General features: G+C 28.5%; 3 protein-coding genes across 5 annotated transcripts; 1 reads left to right on the forward strand and 2 right to left on the reverse strand.

Moving 5' to 3' along the window:
* Positions 1-1,786: 1,786 nt before the first annotated feature.
* LOC141536851 (uncharacterized) lies at positions 1,787-10,826 on the reverse strand. 2 transcript variants are annotated; one of them, XR_012480805.1, is made up of 10 exons: positions 10,384-10,826; positions 10,030-10,253; positions 9,491-9,586; positions 9,188-9,368; positions 8,896-9,017; positions 3,691-3,823; positions 2,746-2,874; positions 2,155-2,358; positions 2,012-2,074; positions 1,787-1,954 (listed from the first exon to the last, which is right to left on the reverse strand). XR_012480805.1 is itself a non-coding variant. In XM_074257619.1 (5 exons), the coding sequence occupies exons 1-5, from the start codon at positions 10,535-10,537 to the stop codon at positions 8,923-8,925; spliced, it is 750 nt and encodes a 249-aa protein (XP_074113720.1). In that variant the 5' UTR covers positions 10,538-10,826; the 3' UTR covers positions 8,560-8,922. The 2 variants fall into 2 exon arrangements, 1 of the variants encoding a protein (XP_074113720.1); XM_074257619.1 differs by lacking the exons at positions 1,787-1,954; positions 2,012-2,074; positions 2,155-2,358; positions 2,746-2,874; positions 3,691-3,823 and having other exon boundaries at positions 8,560-9,017.
* LOC141537008 (uncharacterized) lies at positions 6,160-7,610 on the forward strand. The gene is made up of 3 exons (XM_074257847.1): positions 6,160-6,582; positions 6,757-7,040; positions 7,110-7,610. The coding sequence occupies exons 1-3, from the start codon at positions 6,204-6,206 to the stop codon at positions 7,608-7,610; spliced, it is 1,164 nt and encodes a 387-aa protein (XP_074113948.1). The 5' UTR covers positions 6,160-6,203.
* Positions 10,827-12,925: 2,099 nt separating the features above from the next.
* Positions 12,926-15,075, reverse strand: LOC141536847 (uncharacterized). Of its 2 annotated transcripts, XM_074257612.1 has the most exons (3): positions 14,636-15,075; positions 14,210-14,538; positions 12,926-13,780 (listed from the first exon to the last, which is right to left on the reverse strand). In XM_074257612.1, the coding sequence occupies exons 2-3, from the start codon at positions 14,380-14,382 to the stop codon at positions 13,396-13,398; spliced, it is 558 nt and encodes a 185-aa protein (XP_074113713.1). In that variant the 5' UTR covers positions 14,383-14,538; positions 14,636-15,075; the 3' UTR covers positions 12,926-13,395. The 2 variants fall into 2 exon arrangements, with proteins under 2 accessions (XP_074113713.1, XP_074113714.1); XM_074257613.1 differs by lacking the exon at positions 12,926-13,780 and having other exon boundaries at positions 13,932-14,538.
* Positions 15,076-17,005: the final 1,930 nt, after the last annotated feature.

The raw sequence follows: 17,005 nt of genomic DNA on the forward strand, positions 1-17,005 counted from the left end.
CTCTTTACAAAAAAATATAAAATAAAAAAAACTAAGCAACTGCTGTGATTTTCAGTAATTGCAAAGTTTTTGTGGCAAATTTAACAATTGAAAACATTTTTTCAAACGTACTTGGCGCGCGTCATTGAGTACCCCCAATTTTTTCATGACTGATGTAGCGCCAGAAACTTGGTGTGGAAAAGGAGTTTATGAGCAACAATTGTAACACTCCTTCGACACAGTCGTCGACTTCATTAATGATTATTTTGATGTTTTCAATTAAATCAATTACATCTAAAATTCAAGCTCGTTCTCATTTTTTCACGAATTAGATTATATTTATACTCATATGTATATGACGCTTTCTTGCATTTCAAGTGAATTAAGAAAAAAGCAGAGGATTTGATCACTAGTAAGATAAAGTACTCAGTAGCTCCTCAGGAACCTGGTACCTTCCCACTCTTTGTATTTGTATATTTCCATTTGTAAATATAGATATACAAACACACAGAGTGGGCAGGTACTGGTTCCTGAGCATTTATTGGGTACTTTACCTTAGATATTTATTAAATTGCTTTTGAGAAATATAACATTGATGTATGTTTGAGCAACACAAACTTCTCAAACTAATGGTTGACATTAATAAATTATCTTAGTGATATTTTGTGAAATCATTGACGATACATCGGAAAAAATTGGGGGTACTCAATGACGCGCGCCAAGTACGTTTGAAAAAATGTTTTCAATTGTTAAATTTGCCACAAAAACTTTGCAATTACTGAAAATCACAGCAGTTGCTTAGTTTTTTTATTTTATATTTTTTGTAAAGAGCAAATTTTTCTTTCGTTTTTTCATAAGCAAACTACACCAATTTTTCTTTGAATTTTCACTATTTTCAATGAGTGTTTTTTTTAATCAGAGTTTTGTGTACTTGGATTTTTTTATTTCATATTTTTTTGTAAAGATCAGATTTTTTTATTTTTGCAAAAATGAGATTATCATCGTCTCTGTTACAATAGTTGGACGTGTACTTGGCGCGGCATTTTACAGTGAAACTGTTTTTTGTGGGATATCTCTTTTTTTTGTAAAGAATATATTATGTAAAAAATAATTACATTTCATATAAACACTTTAAAATTTTAAATATGTACTCCTTAAGTAATTCATCAAATTTTTTATTCATAAAATTTCTCAAATAATTTAATAACAAAAAACGTTACTACTATAACAATACTTTTACTTTAAATGACGCGTGTGACCAACTAATGCAACATCTTCGTATTATTTTTGATTCTTATTATTATTATTATATTATATTGCCACCGAGAGTATGTTCTCATACGGCCGTTGGGTTATTTGTGTTAAGGGAGCTGTGTTGGTTAAGAACTTGCCTTAAACCTAGGCGGCGCTGGAGCGAACTTCAGAGAATCGAAAGATATCAGCATGTGAAAAATCTTTCGACTCGCCGGGATTCGAACCCGCGCCTTGCCACTAGAGTTGTATGAACGGATCAACGCATTGAACCGCTCAGCCAACATCGAGGCGTATATTTTTAATTCTATTTGATTTTTGAAGTTAACATAGACCATGCGTTCCCGTTATTCCTCCCGTTCAAATATTTAAAGTGTAAAAAAGATATCAGGTGGTGTTACGGGCAACTTGAGCGGCAGTTGAAATCAATAATTTAATTAAAGGAAATCATTTTTTTTTGTTTAGTAATAAATCATGTAATAAGCTCAAATATGCATTTAAAATAAACACATTTTTTATTCTTGTCCAATATATGATATATTGTTCCAACAGTTGATAAGAAAAATATTAAAACGTTAGATTTATTAATTTCTTTATTGTTTTCTTAAGAATAATCTAAATCCAACTCCATACGAAGAAAGTTATATATATTTACTTGAAAACAATGTACTTATTATTTTGTTTATTGTCCTTTACGGCCTTTAGATATTTTCCTTTCCAGAAACTAAAAATTTAAACAGTAAAGAAATGACTTCAATTAAAATTAAGAAATACTACATACATAATGTCTCGCAATTTTTGCTTACTACCAGCTCTTTTCCGCTTAAGGTTTTTATTCTTGTACCTGTAACAATGGGAAAACGAATTGTATTCACAATGATAAAAGTATGACAAACTTCAGAAATTTGAAGTAAAATTACTTACTCATTATCATAATTTTTACCCGGATAAGTGTCGCCATATAATATTTGGTATGCTTGACGAGCTTGATTTAGCCGAGACTCAAGATCATTAATACTAACTAATAAACTTTGAGCATGATTCCTTTGGTCAATACCAAAATGTGGAGGATAATCCATTTTATTTTTATCACCATTCATGGTATTTTTATCAGCAATCTAAAACTCACTATAATAACTATAATAACTCACGATAATAACTCGCAATAATTTTATGAACGTATTATATGTAATTTAATATAATGATTATTAAATTTGACTACAATTTCAATGGACAATTTTATAAAGACATGAAAATACCAAATAATTTTTTTATTTAGAAATTTTTAAAATATAACTCGAACATACGTATGAATTTTTCAAATTTTGAATTATCTCCATTTCATTCACAAAATATTAGTTTTGATAAGTATACGTAATCACAAATGCTGTAAAGACTGCAATATTCCATTTATTAAATAACTAAAATATTTACTATGTGCAATGACACTATCAATAACTATTCGAATAAATAAAATTCGAATAAATAAATATACCAATGTTATTTTTAATTTACCTCTGTCGTATTTTCTAAATCAATTTTCATGCAGCTACCGATATGTAATGAAGTTAAACAGCCCAAACTAGTATGGTATTGTGGACTAGACTGGCCACTGGATTTAATGTATTTTTATGCAAATTGTAGCTGTAAAAGTGACAAATTTGAGTGACATTAAATTTCATGCTACATTAGTGTGTTTACACATTTTGGTATATACATAGTGAAAGTAACTACAGGTGGCGCTAACAGTACTTAAGGACATTTACAATATAACTACTACAAAGACTGCTACTTGGTTAATTTACCTATACCTAATGTTACTTTACTTTTTTGTTACCATGTTGACAGTCGGAAGAGTAATTACAACAATACGAAATAGTTACTGATTTCTATTCATCACTAGCTGGAATAATATTGTGACCGGATATATTTTTTTCATTAATCTTAAAACTTCAATTATACGAAGAATCAAATTATTTCATTACAAATTAAATAGAAATTTCAGAATTTGTGACTAAGAGTATTTATGTGCTGAAAACTTTCCACCTGAACACAACATAATTAGTAAAAAGTCAAAGAAAATATGATTATTCAACAAAAACAATAAATATCATAAAAATATTGAATATATAACTAACCTTTTAAAATAAGTTAATTTTATAATTAAGTTGACAATAATTAAGAAAAGTATTACGCAAGTGTGATAAAAAATGCCGCAGTAATAGTTTCAAGTAGATATTAAATAATATTGATACATAAACCTGAAAAAGATTTATTAATTTTGACAGAAAGTGTCAAATAATTACAGAAATTTGTCTATTTTGATCATCAATAATTTCTTACAGACTATGATCACTGCCACCTAGTGGAATAGTTCAATATAATGGTACCGAATAAGAGTTGGGATCGGCAGCCAGTACAGCCAGCTGATTAGATAATAATAATAAGATATATACTTACACAGTAGTGACATCTAGATGCGACTAAAAACATCGGAGAAGTATCCATACTGATCTGATGTAAACATAAATACTTATTGGCATCTTCAAATAACTTAAACACGTATATGTATGGTAGTGACATCTGTATGCGACTAAAGAGCATTGCAAATGTGTATATCCAAATCATTATGTTATTATTAGCATGATTAATTAAATTTTGTTAATTTGTTAAATCGTTATATAAAACTTCCGCTAAATTTGATTGAAGTACCACCTATATCTATACACTGCTCGAATAGAATTACTCAGAGAACAACTGACTTTTATAAAGAAAGCAAACCCCAAACAATTTTAGCTCTCTTCGGTATTAACTCTAATTAATAAATAAAACTTAATTAGAAAGTATGATTTAAAATAATACATGTGTGAAAATGTTCGATTGTTAATTCTAGAAATATTATAAATCAAGAAATTTTAACGTTTTTTCAAATTAAAAAAATTTTTAATTCAAAATTTGTACTTTTTCCGCGGATATTAAATGTTCATAAGATTATTATATATATATATATATATATATATATATATATATATATATATATATATATATATATATATATATATATATATATATATATTAGGGTGGGTCAAAAAAATCGAATAATTTATTTTTGACTTTATACTCTGAAAAATAGGTTCGTAGACACCTAAAAAGAATTCTCTCCAAGTATAAGCTCTTAATTATAACGGGAAGGTCCTCCGCTTTGCGGGTTTCTATTTTTTTCGAATAATCAGATAAAAAAATTTATATCTCGCTTCCAACTGCTTGGAAAAATATTCCGTGGCATAGATTTTGTGAGAAATTGAATGCTTTACAAAAAAGGTCTCTTATGACTTTTTCAAAAACTCAACCGATTAAAAGATATTCATAGTTGAAGTTTGGCTATTTTAAGGAAAATATTCGTTTTTATTATGAATTTTATAAGTCGATGAAAAAAATTATTTCGGATTGCGGAACTCATGATTTTGTAGGAAATTTACTGCTCTACAAAAATGGTCTCTTATGATTTTTTGATTAAGTGAAGCCGTTACGAGATATTCATCGTCAAACATTAACGAATATCAATATTTCCAGTTTTTGATCAATAATTCGATAAATTTTAATTTAAACTATGAGTTTCAGGAAAATTTACATAAATTTAAATTTCTATCATAAAAGTCACTCCTACAGGAGTTATTTGTTCAAAAATTCACTAAGAAGTTTTTGTTCTAATGATATTTTTGTAAGCTTTATTTGTAATAATTTAAAATGTCAATTGCATTGGCATTTCATATTATTACGGTTGTTTAGTATGTATTTTCAAATTTTATTCTACCAATTATACATAAATTTTTTTGTGAGAGAGGCTTTTTGTTCTGAATTACATTACTTCTTCTGTTGGTACTCTAACGCTAGCGCCACCTATGTTGTTTTTCTTAACTATCTTCGTTGTCTACTTTTTATCAGTACATTTTCAGTGCTCCAAAAACTCATCATTTCGTATACATGATAATAACAATTTTTTCGAAATAAGTCATTTTCTCATTATATAAATTCATTTATTATCAATAATTCTACAATGAATAAAGAAATAGGTTTAATCGGTATACCTGTGCAAAAACTCACTGACCGTAAGTTACCAAAAGTGAAAGAGGTTATGAGAGTGTTTTTCTATCAACTTAAAGTTTTAAAGTTTTCAATCAAACAAAGTGCAAAAATTCAGCTGACAAGGTTATTGAATTGTGGAAAATAAATCAGATCCCTACGAGTGAAGCTCCTAATGTAGTCAAAAAAATTCTCCGTTTTCATAGTGAGTGGTTGAAATTACAAAAAGATTTTAATAAGAAAAGTGATAAGGTAAAGGAAAAGGAGTTTCAGACTGATCTTGAACAATTATTCGACATTGTAAGTAAAAATTTCCTAAAAGGGGTGGATGATAACATTAGGAAGTTGTATTTGGATCAAAAATTCTGTACACACAAAGAGATTCTTTCGAATATTGTACCTGCGTCAAACTCAACTACAGATATGATGGAAATCGATGAAAGCAGTAAGTATCTGAGATAAATAATTGTTATAAATTCAGGTAGGAGTGTAAAACTTCCTTTATATTTATTATAAACAATGAGAATATCATTTTTCTACTTTACTTGCATTATAAATATCAGTATTCCTACGTATGACATTTGACTCGACGGTTTCTGGTACTCATGTTTAATTGCTTCTCATCATAATGAATAAGTGTTGGAAATTTTGTCTGTTTAATTTAAAAATGAACTCTTATTACAGACTTGAATCAGCCGTCTACCAGTCATGGGATTGTTTTAAGTGGAAAATCAGAATCATTCTCGACGCATACATTAAGTGGAACCACAAATTCTGGATCTGATTTGGAGTATGAACCCCCAATTCCGACAAAACGAGCAAAAATAAATGTCTTAACTGCTGAAGTCGTTTCTGCACTTGACAGAGCTAATGTCAGCAGTAGAAACGCGATGTTCATTATTGCTCCGGTTTTATCAGCTGTTGGTATAAAAATTGAAGATACAACGCTCAGCTATAGGTCCATCCAACGAGCTCGTATGGTTCAAAGAAAAGACATTGCTCAAGGATTAAAAGACAATTTTAAAACACACGATAAATACGTAGTGCATTGGGATGGTAAAATGCTAAATGATCTAATTGAATCCAAATCTGTGGAACGACTACCGGTTCTTTTAACTGCGTATGGTACTGAACAATTACTTGGAGTTCCAATAATGAATTCTGGGACGGCAGTTAATCAAACATCCGCCATTTTATCAACATTGAGTGAATGGGGTATTATTAAGTATGTCAAGGCGATGTGTTTTGACACTACGGCTGTTAATACAGGTAATCAATCAATTACAAAAATATTTTATTGTTGTCATTCTAGTTTAATTTCTATTTCTTACTGAATTTTACTATCAAAATGTATTAATCGTTTACTCGTTTGGATTTGAAATATAACCATTGATTTTTCTTAAATACTAAATTTAACGATAGTCATTTATTATTGTTCTACAGGAATTCACAACGGTACATGTAAGGAAATTGAAAAGATTTTGGGAAGAGAGTTGATCTGGTTATCATGTCGTCATCACATTTTTGAGATCGTATTAAGGGGCGCATTTGAAGTATTTTGGCCTGTGTCATCTGGGCCAAATGTACAGATGTTTGGAAGGTTTAAAAAATTTTGGGATGATATAGATATAACTAATTATAAATCTGGTGTTGAAGATGCTGTTGTTGCTGATATCATTTCGAATAAAAAAGATGAAATCTCTAGTTTTATTACGAAATCTTTACAGGTATGATTTAACTGTGATTTAAATTATAAAAATTTCGTTATTTTTGACAAATTTTTTTATTTTTGATAGTTACTACAACCCCGAGATGATTATAAAGAATTATTGGAATTATCATTGATTTTCCTTGGAGAAATGCCTCAAGAAAAGATTTCTTTCGAACGTCCTGGTGCTGTTCATCATGCTAGATGGATGGCTAAGGCCATTTATAGTTTGAAAATGTATCTATTCATAGATGAATTCAAACTCTCTCAGAAAGAATTGCATGGTCTTCGTCATTTCTGTATTTTTATAGTCACATTGTATTTAAAAGCTTGGTTTTCATCAACTTCTGCAACAACTGCTGCTTATCATGACTTGCAGTTTATGAAAAATTTATTGGAGTACAAAAATATCAATCCTTTGATTTCTTCAGCTACGTGTGAAAAAATGATTTCGCACTTATGGTATTTGAGCGATGAACTTGCCATTTTATCACTGTTTGACGATGGCGTTCCATTAGAAGTAAAAAAAGTATTGTTGAAGCTGTTAATACTCGTGAAGGTACAGATTCTAAAGCTAAAAGATTTGTAATTGCTAAAAAGATTTGAATTCATTGGCGCAGAGAACTCTGAGTGACTTTGTGTCTAAAAAGTCATTAAATCTTTTCAAAATCTTCGATCTACCGTATGACTTTCTTGATGTCGATGTTGAATTATGGCCTACTAATGAGAGTTATCTCGAAAATAAAGAATACTTTCAACAACTAAAAGTTGTCAATGATTCAGCAGAGCGAGCTGTTGCATTAGTCAGTGAATATAATCAATGCTTGACAAAAAATGAAGAACAATTCCAGTACTTATTGCAAGTTGTCAAAGAACATCAAAAAACATTCCCAAATTGTAATAAAAGAAATTATTTATAGTAATAGCGTACTGTTATGTTAAAAATATAGACAATTATATTGCAATTGATAATTCAATAAAAAATTTATCTATAAAAAAGTTAAATACTGGTTGTTTCTCACTTGATTCAATACTTTTCATATTAAATTTGACAAAGAAATATGTCATTCACTTCAAATTAAACTAATCATTGGCTATATGTCGAAAAAAATGCTCTAATTTCTTGTTTTAATGCAATCAAACAAGCTCAAGACTGAAAACAATATTAAAAAATTGTTTATAACATTTCTTTATCGATCGAAACTCAAATTTATGTAAATTTTCCTGAAACTCATAGTTTAAATTAAAATTTATCGAATTATTGATCAAAAACTGGAAATATTGATATTCGTTAATGTTTGACGATGAATATCTCGTAACGGCTTCACTTAATCAAAAATCATAAGAGACCATTTTTGTAGAGCAGTAAATTTCCTACAAAATCATGAGTTCCGCAATCCGAAATAATTTTTTTCATCGACTTATAAAATTCATAATAAAAACGAATATTTTCCTTAAAATAGCCAAACTTCAACTATGAATATCTTTTAATCGGTTGAGTTTTTGAAAAAGTCATAAGAGACCTTTTTGTAAAGCATTCAATTTCTCACAAAATCTATGCCACGGAATATTTTTCCAAGCAGTTGGAAGCGAGATATAAATTTTTTTATCTGATTATTCGAAAAAAATAGAAACCCGCAAAGCGGAGGACCTTCCCGTTATAATTAAGAGCTTATACTTGGAGAGAATTCTTTTTAGGTGTCTACGAACCTATTTTTCAGAGTATAAAGTCAAAAATAAATTATTCGATTTTTTTGACCCACCCTAGGGTTTATCACTAGGAACAACACTCGTGAATTTGTTGTCTTTAACGCCGGTGAGATCATCTAGTTCGTATTCATCAAATAAATTTTTGCTTTTATCATCTGAATTACCTTTTTTGCTCATTTCTTCGTCTGTGTCTACTTCTGAGTCAGTTCGAGAATCATCGCAATTCTGATTTGCTGTTTTGGATGATTTTTAACAATCGAAGAGTTAAACTCTTTCATTGATGTAGCTATAGAAATGATAAAGATTTTCAATTAACCTTAATATTTACCTAAATGTGATTATTTATATTTTTATAATTTGAATATGATAACTTTAAAAAATACTTAGAAAAGAAAAGAAGAGTTGAAGAAAATTAAGAAATAACATTCTATAATAGAAAATGAAGACGATATTTACCATTAACCTTTTCGGCAAAGGCAAGTTTGTTTTGAATTTGTTCCAGCATCTTTTTCAATTCATCCTTCGATGGACTAGACGATTTTTTTCCAGGGACTTTGTCCGTCTTATCCAAAATACTCTGTTCAATTGATGATTGAATCAAATCATCAGCCTTCTTTTTATAACTTTTTTTTAAGTCCTGGGGGAATATATTTTATCATCAAGCAAGTACTTAAAAAATCCATAGTAAAATTTTTAATGAAAAATTTTCGCGGTAAAATATTAAATGATTATTAATAATACTATAAAAGAATATATTACATCTTTATCGCTTTTACGGCTCTTTTTATGAGAATTATTTTTATTGGATGATTCAAATTCATCAAGGTCTGTCTTCTTCCGTTTTTTCAAAGAGTCCTAAAAATATCAATTTTTTTTAGAAAAATATTATCCACAATTTAGTACAAAATATTAACAATACAATTAATATAGAAAAAAACTTTCTAATTTTTATTTAAAACTATAATTAGCCTCAATGTAATTTGTAAAAAATTTTTAGATCATTCAATTTAAAGTTTTAATATTTTCTGTTAATAATTTTACTGTAAATAGTCAACTATTATTTTAAATTATTTATAAGTACATATACTCTACTCATTAATTATTAAAATTATTTAATTTAAAATGAAGAATTTGTCAAATTACATGAAACTTAATTAAATTTTACATAATAATAACAAAATTTTTCGTTATAAAAAAATATAAAACATCAAACGTCTTAATAAATAGTATTTGATATGAGTGTTTCATACAAATAAAATAAGATCTTAAAAATTTTCCTTGAAATACAATCAAATTACCTGTGACGAATCATTGTTCAGCTTTGTTAAATTAAACAAATCAAGATTTTCGTACGACTCTGATGAGTACTTGTGATTAACCTTTCTTGGTCGTTTTTTTGGAAGAGTCCTTGTTTTAACATCATCACAATCGTCATCATCACCAGAAGACGAAGACAAAACGTCAAGCTTTCTGGACTTTTTCGTTAATTCATAGAAAGTTTTGTCAATAACACTCACATCATCTGAAAGATAATTTCATTGAAAGACAATGCTGATCAATTAAAAAGAGAATCATCGTACTAAATTAACGATAGCAATGACACAAAAATAAATTTTATTAAGAAAATTAAAATGTATTTGAAAATTACTTACTAGATATCATGACAACTTCTCCTCGCTCTTTAATTTTATTATAAAAAAAATAGACTTCGTCACCTTCATTGGGTGGGTTAGCTTTGTCAAAGATGACATTTTTGTCATCAACTTTAGCGTGTGAATTATCACGTCCACATTTGACAATAAACATGATGTGGTTTTGTTTTTTAATCAAAATTTTTATTATATTGAAGCAAATAATATATTTTTTTATATAACACTATTATTCACATGAAATATTTAAATTCAACGAGTGGACACACACGCTAACTTAAAACAAGTTTTGATCTGCTGTAATGACGCCAAATTAAACCTTCGAGAACCTTCGATAGCCCGCGTTGCTCTAATATGCTTATTGCCGGCGTGCCCTACCTAAGTTTGTAACATGATCCTCATACAAAATGGCTACCGTTATTCTAATTCCGCGGTCAAAAATTATATTATCGATTGGGAAACTGAGGATTTAAATACGCCGTCTGGTGGTTTAAATTCAAACTAGCGATTGTAGGATAGAATCATATGTTTACCACTATGTCAGTATCAAGACATTAGCAAAATACGGTGTAATTTTCATTTAAACAAAAAATAACCAATACAAAAAGTGAATTTCGTTATCACACATTTATAAAAATTATTATACATACATCGATATATTTTTAAAAATGGAGTTTTCTCCTCATAAAAATAAAAGTCATGTGTACTGCTGTGTTTATGGCTGTCAAAGTCATGCATTTAAGCATGAGACAGTTCGTTTTCATTCTTTTCCAAAAAAAAAAGATAGTTTAGTGAAAATTGTAAATAATTTCAATCAAGAAGAGCTAGTCGATAGACATGATGTTTGGGTGAAAGTTTTAAGAATGGGAAAAAAATATCAACCTCCATGCGAGTGTGTTCACGACATTTTACTCAAGATGATTACATTCCTTCTTGTAAGTATATCAAATAAATAAATATTTCAATTATCTTCAATTTTTATACGATCAAAGATTATATTTTTTCTGATTTTTCAGTAAGCCAACAGCATTATCTGAAGAAAACAGCTGTCCCTTCAGTTAATCTATCGAAAAGCTCTGTTGACTCCTCAAAGAAATCTAATCATGTTCTATCGGCTCTACGAGAGCAAAGAAAAATTAAAAGATCATCTTTAAAAATGAAAGTACTACTTATAATATTCAGCAACAAACTTTAGAGGAACCTAGTGATTTTAATACTGCTAATAATTTTCAAGATTTTGTGGTTTTGGATGATCAGATTGATCAGAGACTGCTTGTAGAAAATCAAACAAAAAATTATGAAAAATTTAATCTACAAACTGATCAAGATTTTGGTACTGAAGAGGCCCTAGTCTACAAACTAAAAGACTCTAATCTACAAACTGATAAAGATTCTGGAACTGAAGAGATGTCAAGTGTCAAAAGTAATCTTGGAATGTCTATAAAACAATTTAAAGACGTTGCAACACAAGTGAAAACTGATAATTTCATTCCAAAATTTTCTGACTTTATTTCCAACGACAGCGAACTAAGTACGTTAACTGGGATTCCTAATTTTGGTTTATTAAACACAATTAAAAAATTAGTCAATAAAAAAAAACCGGCAATGTCGCATTCTAATACTAAAATGGATATGTTAGACATAATCATCATGACTTTTATGAAACTGAAGCAGAATATGTCATATGCACTTCTAGCCTTTTTTTTTAAGTCTTATACTCCAGAAACTTGTAAAGATAAAATTTTGCAAATGATTGACCTCTTATATATTTGTTTAAGGCCAGCAATACAATGGCCCAATAAAAATAATATTCTTAAAAATATTCCTCTCGATTTTTTAGGATTCGAAAATGTTCGTGCAGTAATTGATTGCACTGAAATTTCGATTCAAAGACCAAAACATCTGTGTTGCCAAATTATGACTTATTCTCAATATAAAAGTTGTTACACAGTCAAGTTTATGACTGCTGTCACACCTGCTGGTTTGATTTCCTTTATTAGTAAGCCTTTTGGTGGGCGAGCTTCTGATAATGCTGTCTTTGAACAGAGTGAAATCATTAAAAAATTCGATCAGGAGATGATGTCATGACTGATCGAGGCTTCACTGTCGATGAACTCTGCAAGAAAAATGATGTGAAATTAATTTCACCACCTTTTCTAAAAGATCGAAAACAATTTTCTAAATTGGAAGCAATGAATGGAAGACGAATTGCCAAAGCTCGTGTACACGTCGAACGCAGTAACCAACGAATTAAAACTTTTGAAATCTTATCATCAAAAATGCCGATTGGTCTTGTTCATAAAGTTGAAAAAATTTTTACAATTATTTGTGCAGTTGTAAACTTAAGTCAGCCTATCTTAAAAGATGAAAAATTTGTTCAGGATCAAAATAATATTGCTACGGATTAAAATAATGTTATTACTGATTAAGATAATTTATAAAAATATTTTATTACATTGTTAAGTTATTTTTCAAAAGAACGTACAAATTAAAATTAAAAATAAAACTTATAAGTAACAATTACAGTATTTTTATTGTTTTTTTGTTTTTCACTCTCCTCTTTTTGTTTTATACATATATTGTGTATCATTTTCTTAAAATATACTTTCTTTAAAGTTATTAATAAATGTTTGGTGAATTTTTCATTAAAACTAACAGGTATTATTTTTATATTTTTGTCAAAAGATGAATATATTATAAAATCTGTAGAAGATAAATTAAGTATTGCCATACTTATTTGAATTTGAGCGTAATACATATGCTTTGATTTCAAAGTTACTTCACCATGTTCTTCAGTTAACCATTTAATCGATTTAACAGTATCTTCAATACCTTTACGTTTACCCTCTTTTGGACACTTAATTTCAATAAGTTTAAATGGTTTATTATTCTCAAATACAATACCATCTGGAGAACAGCCTAACCAAGGATTCAATTCAGAAATAACTAGACCACATTGAACTACTTCCATAGACATTAAATTTTCATAAATTTCACGAGCATAAGTTTCCTGTTCTAAGCCATATTTTGTATCGTCATTACTAAATGAAGAACCGTAAAAGTAATCATTTGATTTTTTTTTTTCCAGTCTGGATTTTTATTAGAAAAATACGTGAATAATGAGTAAGCTCTACTAGCTGTTATTCTATTTTCTCGTTCAGCAAGCCATACAGAATAAAATTCAGTACTTTTTAAACAAATTGTAGAAGCATCCATTGATAGACGGCTAAAAGTTTCAACACAGCAATTTTGTATGTGACCAATTTTAAAATTTTTCAAAACAGAAAGTAATTCCGATGACTTTTGGCAATCGATAATTTTCTGTAGTTTTTCAGGAGATAAAACTAAACTATTATTATTATTATTATTAATTTCTTTAATAGCTTCATGTCTTCCACATCTGCATGTATTAAAAAAAAAAAAAAAAAAAAAAAAAGAAAAAACATAATTAATTAGTAAAAGTATTATTACTTAAAATCATTTTCCAAAATTCGAATAAATTAACTTTAAAAGAATTCATTTCGGTGTAAATTGATGATGTAAACTATTTACAAAAAAAAAAAAAAAAAAATTTCGGAGTCAAATATCAAATTGATCATCTAAACTCTTTACAAAAAAAAAATTCGGAGTCAAATATCAAATTGATGATGTAAACTATTTACAAAAAAAAATCATTTCGGAGTCGAATATAAAATTGATGATGTAAACTATTTACAAAAAAAAATCATTTCAGAGTCGAATATAAAATTGATGATGTAAACTATTTACAAAAAAAAAAAATTTCAATAAAAAAAATCCATTGAAATAAATTAAAATAAAAATTATTTACAAATGTTTTGCTAACGCTGATGAAGGATTTTCTTCCACCATTATTTTTAAAAATTCTTCATATTCTGCTTCATCTAATTCAGTTAAACCCATGTTTGAACATACTGAAGGATCAGTAGCAGCTTCTTGAAATGACGTATTTGCCTTAGAGTGATCTGACTTAGATTTCTTCATTTTAACTTTATCTTCATCTTTTTTTGTTTTCCTTCAAAACATTTGTGTTCAAATAGAGGCTTCGCCTCATATTTTTCAAGAGCTGATTTATAAGGTGCATTCCAGGCACATTTCTTATCTGTACACGTAATATCTTTGAAATCTTCTAAGTTATTTCTGTAAGTACAAAATAATAAAGTCAATTATTTTTATAATTATTTAATAATTTTAGAGTTTATTGATCAACAAGACAGAAATATAAATTCATAATTACCGGTTACAAAATAAAAGGACTGCCACAATATGTTTGCAGGTACTTCCCAATCCAGCCTTGCAAGAGCATTCCATACCAATTATTTTTCCGTTCTTTGAGATTTGACCATTTATTTCATGAGGTTCATTTCTTAAACCAGCTGTTTGTAAACAAAAACCAAGGATATGATAAACATCACTGTCATCACTATGATTCACTTTCCCACAATTCAATAAATGACCACGATCAATAATATTTTCTCCACCAGTAAAATTCCTACTAGCAGGTGTAGCTGAAGCAAATTTACAAATTTCTTGTAAACTTACACGCATTTTTAATTGAATTTTGGTCACACGTAATTTTTAATTTAATTTTTTATCCGGTTTACACGTTTATTTGCATGCATCAGCTGTCTCTAGAATCCTACAATCGCTAGTTCATTTTTTAGCCACCAGGCGACCAAAAATTAAGCCACGCCTCTCCCACGGATCCCAATAGATAAGCTATTATTCATAACACTGAAGTTGACAGATATAAAAAATATTATTAAAATTTTATGGCAATTAAATTGTTATAAAAAAAATTTCATATGTGAAAATTAATAAAAATTACAAGTAAAAATTTTTAGATGTATTTTTTTATTGTAATTGATTTATTATAAACATTTTTAAAATTGACAGCTCACGGCTAACTTCAGTATTATTATTATTTAGTAGTTCAGTGGCGCTAGTGTCATACGACATACGTTATTAATATATGCATATATATATATATTTTTTATCAATATATGATTTTTAGTAGTGCGACAAATCAAACATAATCGAGCTCAATTATTCAGAAAATCACTTATCCTGGAAAATAAAATTGATTTTAAAGTTAATTTGAACAATGTCAAAGCGTGGAAATAGTGACGATAATCCGCTATCTCCGATCCATGGTAAAAAAATACAAGCTTTACACATCTGACTCATCTATGCAGGTAAGCACAACAGTTTTTATAAAGAAATAAATGAATTATATCTAAATAATAAATAACTGTAAATTAGTTTCTTCAAGTGCATAAACATTTCTTTACAATTAGTAATTATATAATTGTAATTGATCTATTTATATTTCAGATTCCATTGAGGACACTATGTCGCTGACGGTCAAGAGGTTATTTCGATGAAGACATTTCGACTCCAAATAATAACTTTAATAATTCTGATGATGATGATAATGATAATAATGATCAGAATAGTAATTATCAATTACAAGAGATTTTGAACCGTTGTGACACTGAAAATGTTGATGGCAATGATCCTAATAATTTATTATCTGATTGTGACAGTGTTTCCAGTGAAAATACAGATGATGAAAATCCTGCTCCATTAAATATAAGTGATGAAGAATCAATAAATAATGATATAAGTGACAATGATGATAATTATAATGAAAATAATTTTGATGAACAAGTTGATGAGAATAGTGATGACAATGATACTATTGGTAATGCGTATGAATACGAAATGTTGCATGAAAACAGCAATGTAACGACGGATGAATGTGTTTTACAGTTATTAGATTTTTATGTGAAACATAATATTACGAAAATTGCTTTGCAGCAGTTGTTACAAATGCAACTAAAAATTTTACCTGCAGACAATCAATTGCCAAAAACAGTGTATAAGTTATTTCAATATGCCCAAAATATTGCTCCTGTATGCCGAGTTATTAAACATTATTATTGCAGAAAATGTTTATTTAATTTAAAAAGTCAGATGTTAAACAAGAAAATTACATTTAAGTGTTCTATATGTGCGACAACTAATTCAAAAGATTTTTCTTTTTTCATGAATTCGATATTGGTGATCAAATTAGAATTTTATTTGAAAATTACAACTTAGCTGAAAAGTTAAAAAAACCTACATTGCAAAATGTTGAAAATATATCGGATATTGTTGATGGTAGTGAGTACATCAGAGTTAACTCTCGAAATCAAAGAACTAACTTTGATTTAACTCTGATTCTTAATACTGATGGCCTAGCATTAGTAAAAAGTGCTAAAAGCCATTGTTGGCCGGTTTTATTCATCATCGCAGAACTTCCCCAAGATATTAGAGATAAATATGTGATATTTGCTGGGCTGTGGTATGATAACCTTATTAAACCACCGATGAATGTTTTTCTTATGCCAATTTGTTTAAAACTAAGAAAATATTTTTGTAAAGGTATTGATTGGACAAATCCTAAAACTAAAGAAATAGTTAATACTAAAATAGTTGCTCCATTAGTTATTGCAGATGCACCAGCTCGGGCGCAATTGCAAAACATCTTAAACTTTAATGGTCGATATGGATGCAACATTTGTGAAATTAAAACGGTTAAATGCACAAAAATTGCTGGAAAAAA

This window comes from Cotesia typhae, unplaced genomic scaffold (genome assembly GCF_013202065.1).
Source record: "Cotesia typhae breed Kobodo isofemale line unplaced genomic scaffold, CoteBio_Ctyphae scaffold_45, whole genome shotgun sequence".
In the NCBI taxonomy this organism is placed as follows: Eukaryota; Metazoa; Arthropoda; class Insecta; order Hymenoptera; family Braconidae; genus Cotesia; species Cotesia typhae.

Excerpts from the sequence above, each read along its gene's own strand:
- LOC141536847 (XM_074257612.1), bottom strand. The coding sequence starts at position 14,382 with ATGAAGAAATCTAAGTCAGATCACTCTAAGGCAAATACGTCATTTCAA. Across the intron at positions 13,781-14,209 it reads TCAGCGTTAGCAAAACATTT|ATGTGGAAGACATGAAGCTA; the intron begins GTAAATAATTTT and ends TAATACATGCAG.
- LOC141536851 (XM_074257619.1), bottom strand. The coding sequence starts at position 10,537 with ATGTTTATTGTCAAATGTGGACGTGATAATTCACACGCTAAAGTTGAT. Across the intron at positions 9,587-10,029 it reads TGAACAATGATTCGTCACAG|GACTCTTTGAAAAAACGGAA; the intron begins GTAATTTGATTG and ends TGATATTTTTAG. Across the intron at positions 9,369-9,490 it reads GCCGTAAAAGCGATAAAGAT|GACTTAAAAAAAAGTTATAA; the intron begins GTAATATATTCT and ends ATATTCCCCCAG.
- LOC141537008 (XM_074257847.1), top strand. The coding sequence starts at position 6,204 with ATGTTCATTATTGCTCCGGTTTTATCAGCTGTTGGTATAAAAATTGAA. Across the intron at positions 6,583-6,756 it reads CACTACGGCTGTTAATACAG|GAATTCACAACGGTACATGT; the intron begins GTAATCAATCAA and ends ATTGTTCTACAG. Across the intron at positions 7,041-7,109 it reads TTATTACGAAATCTTTACAG|TTACTACAACCCCGAGATGA; the intron begins GTATGATTTAAC and ends TATTTTTGATAG.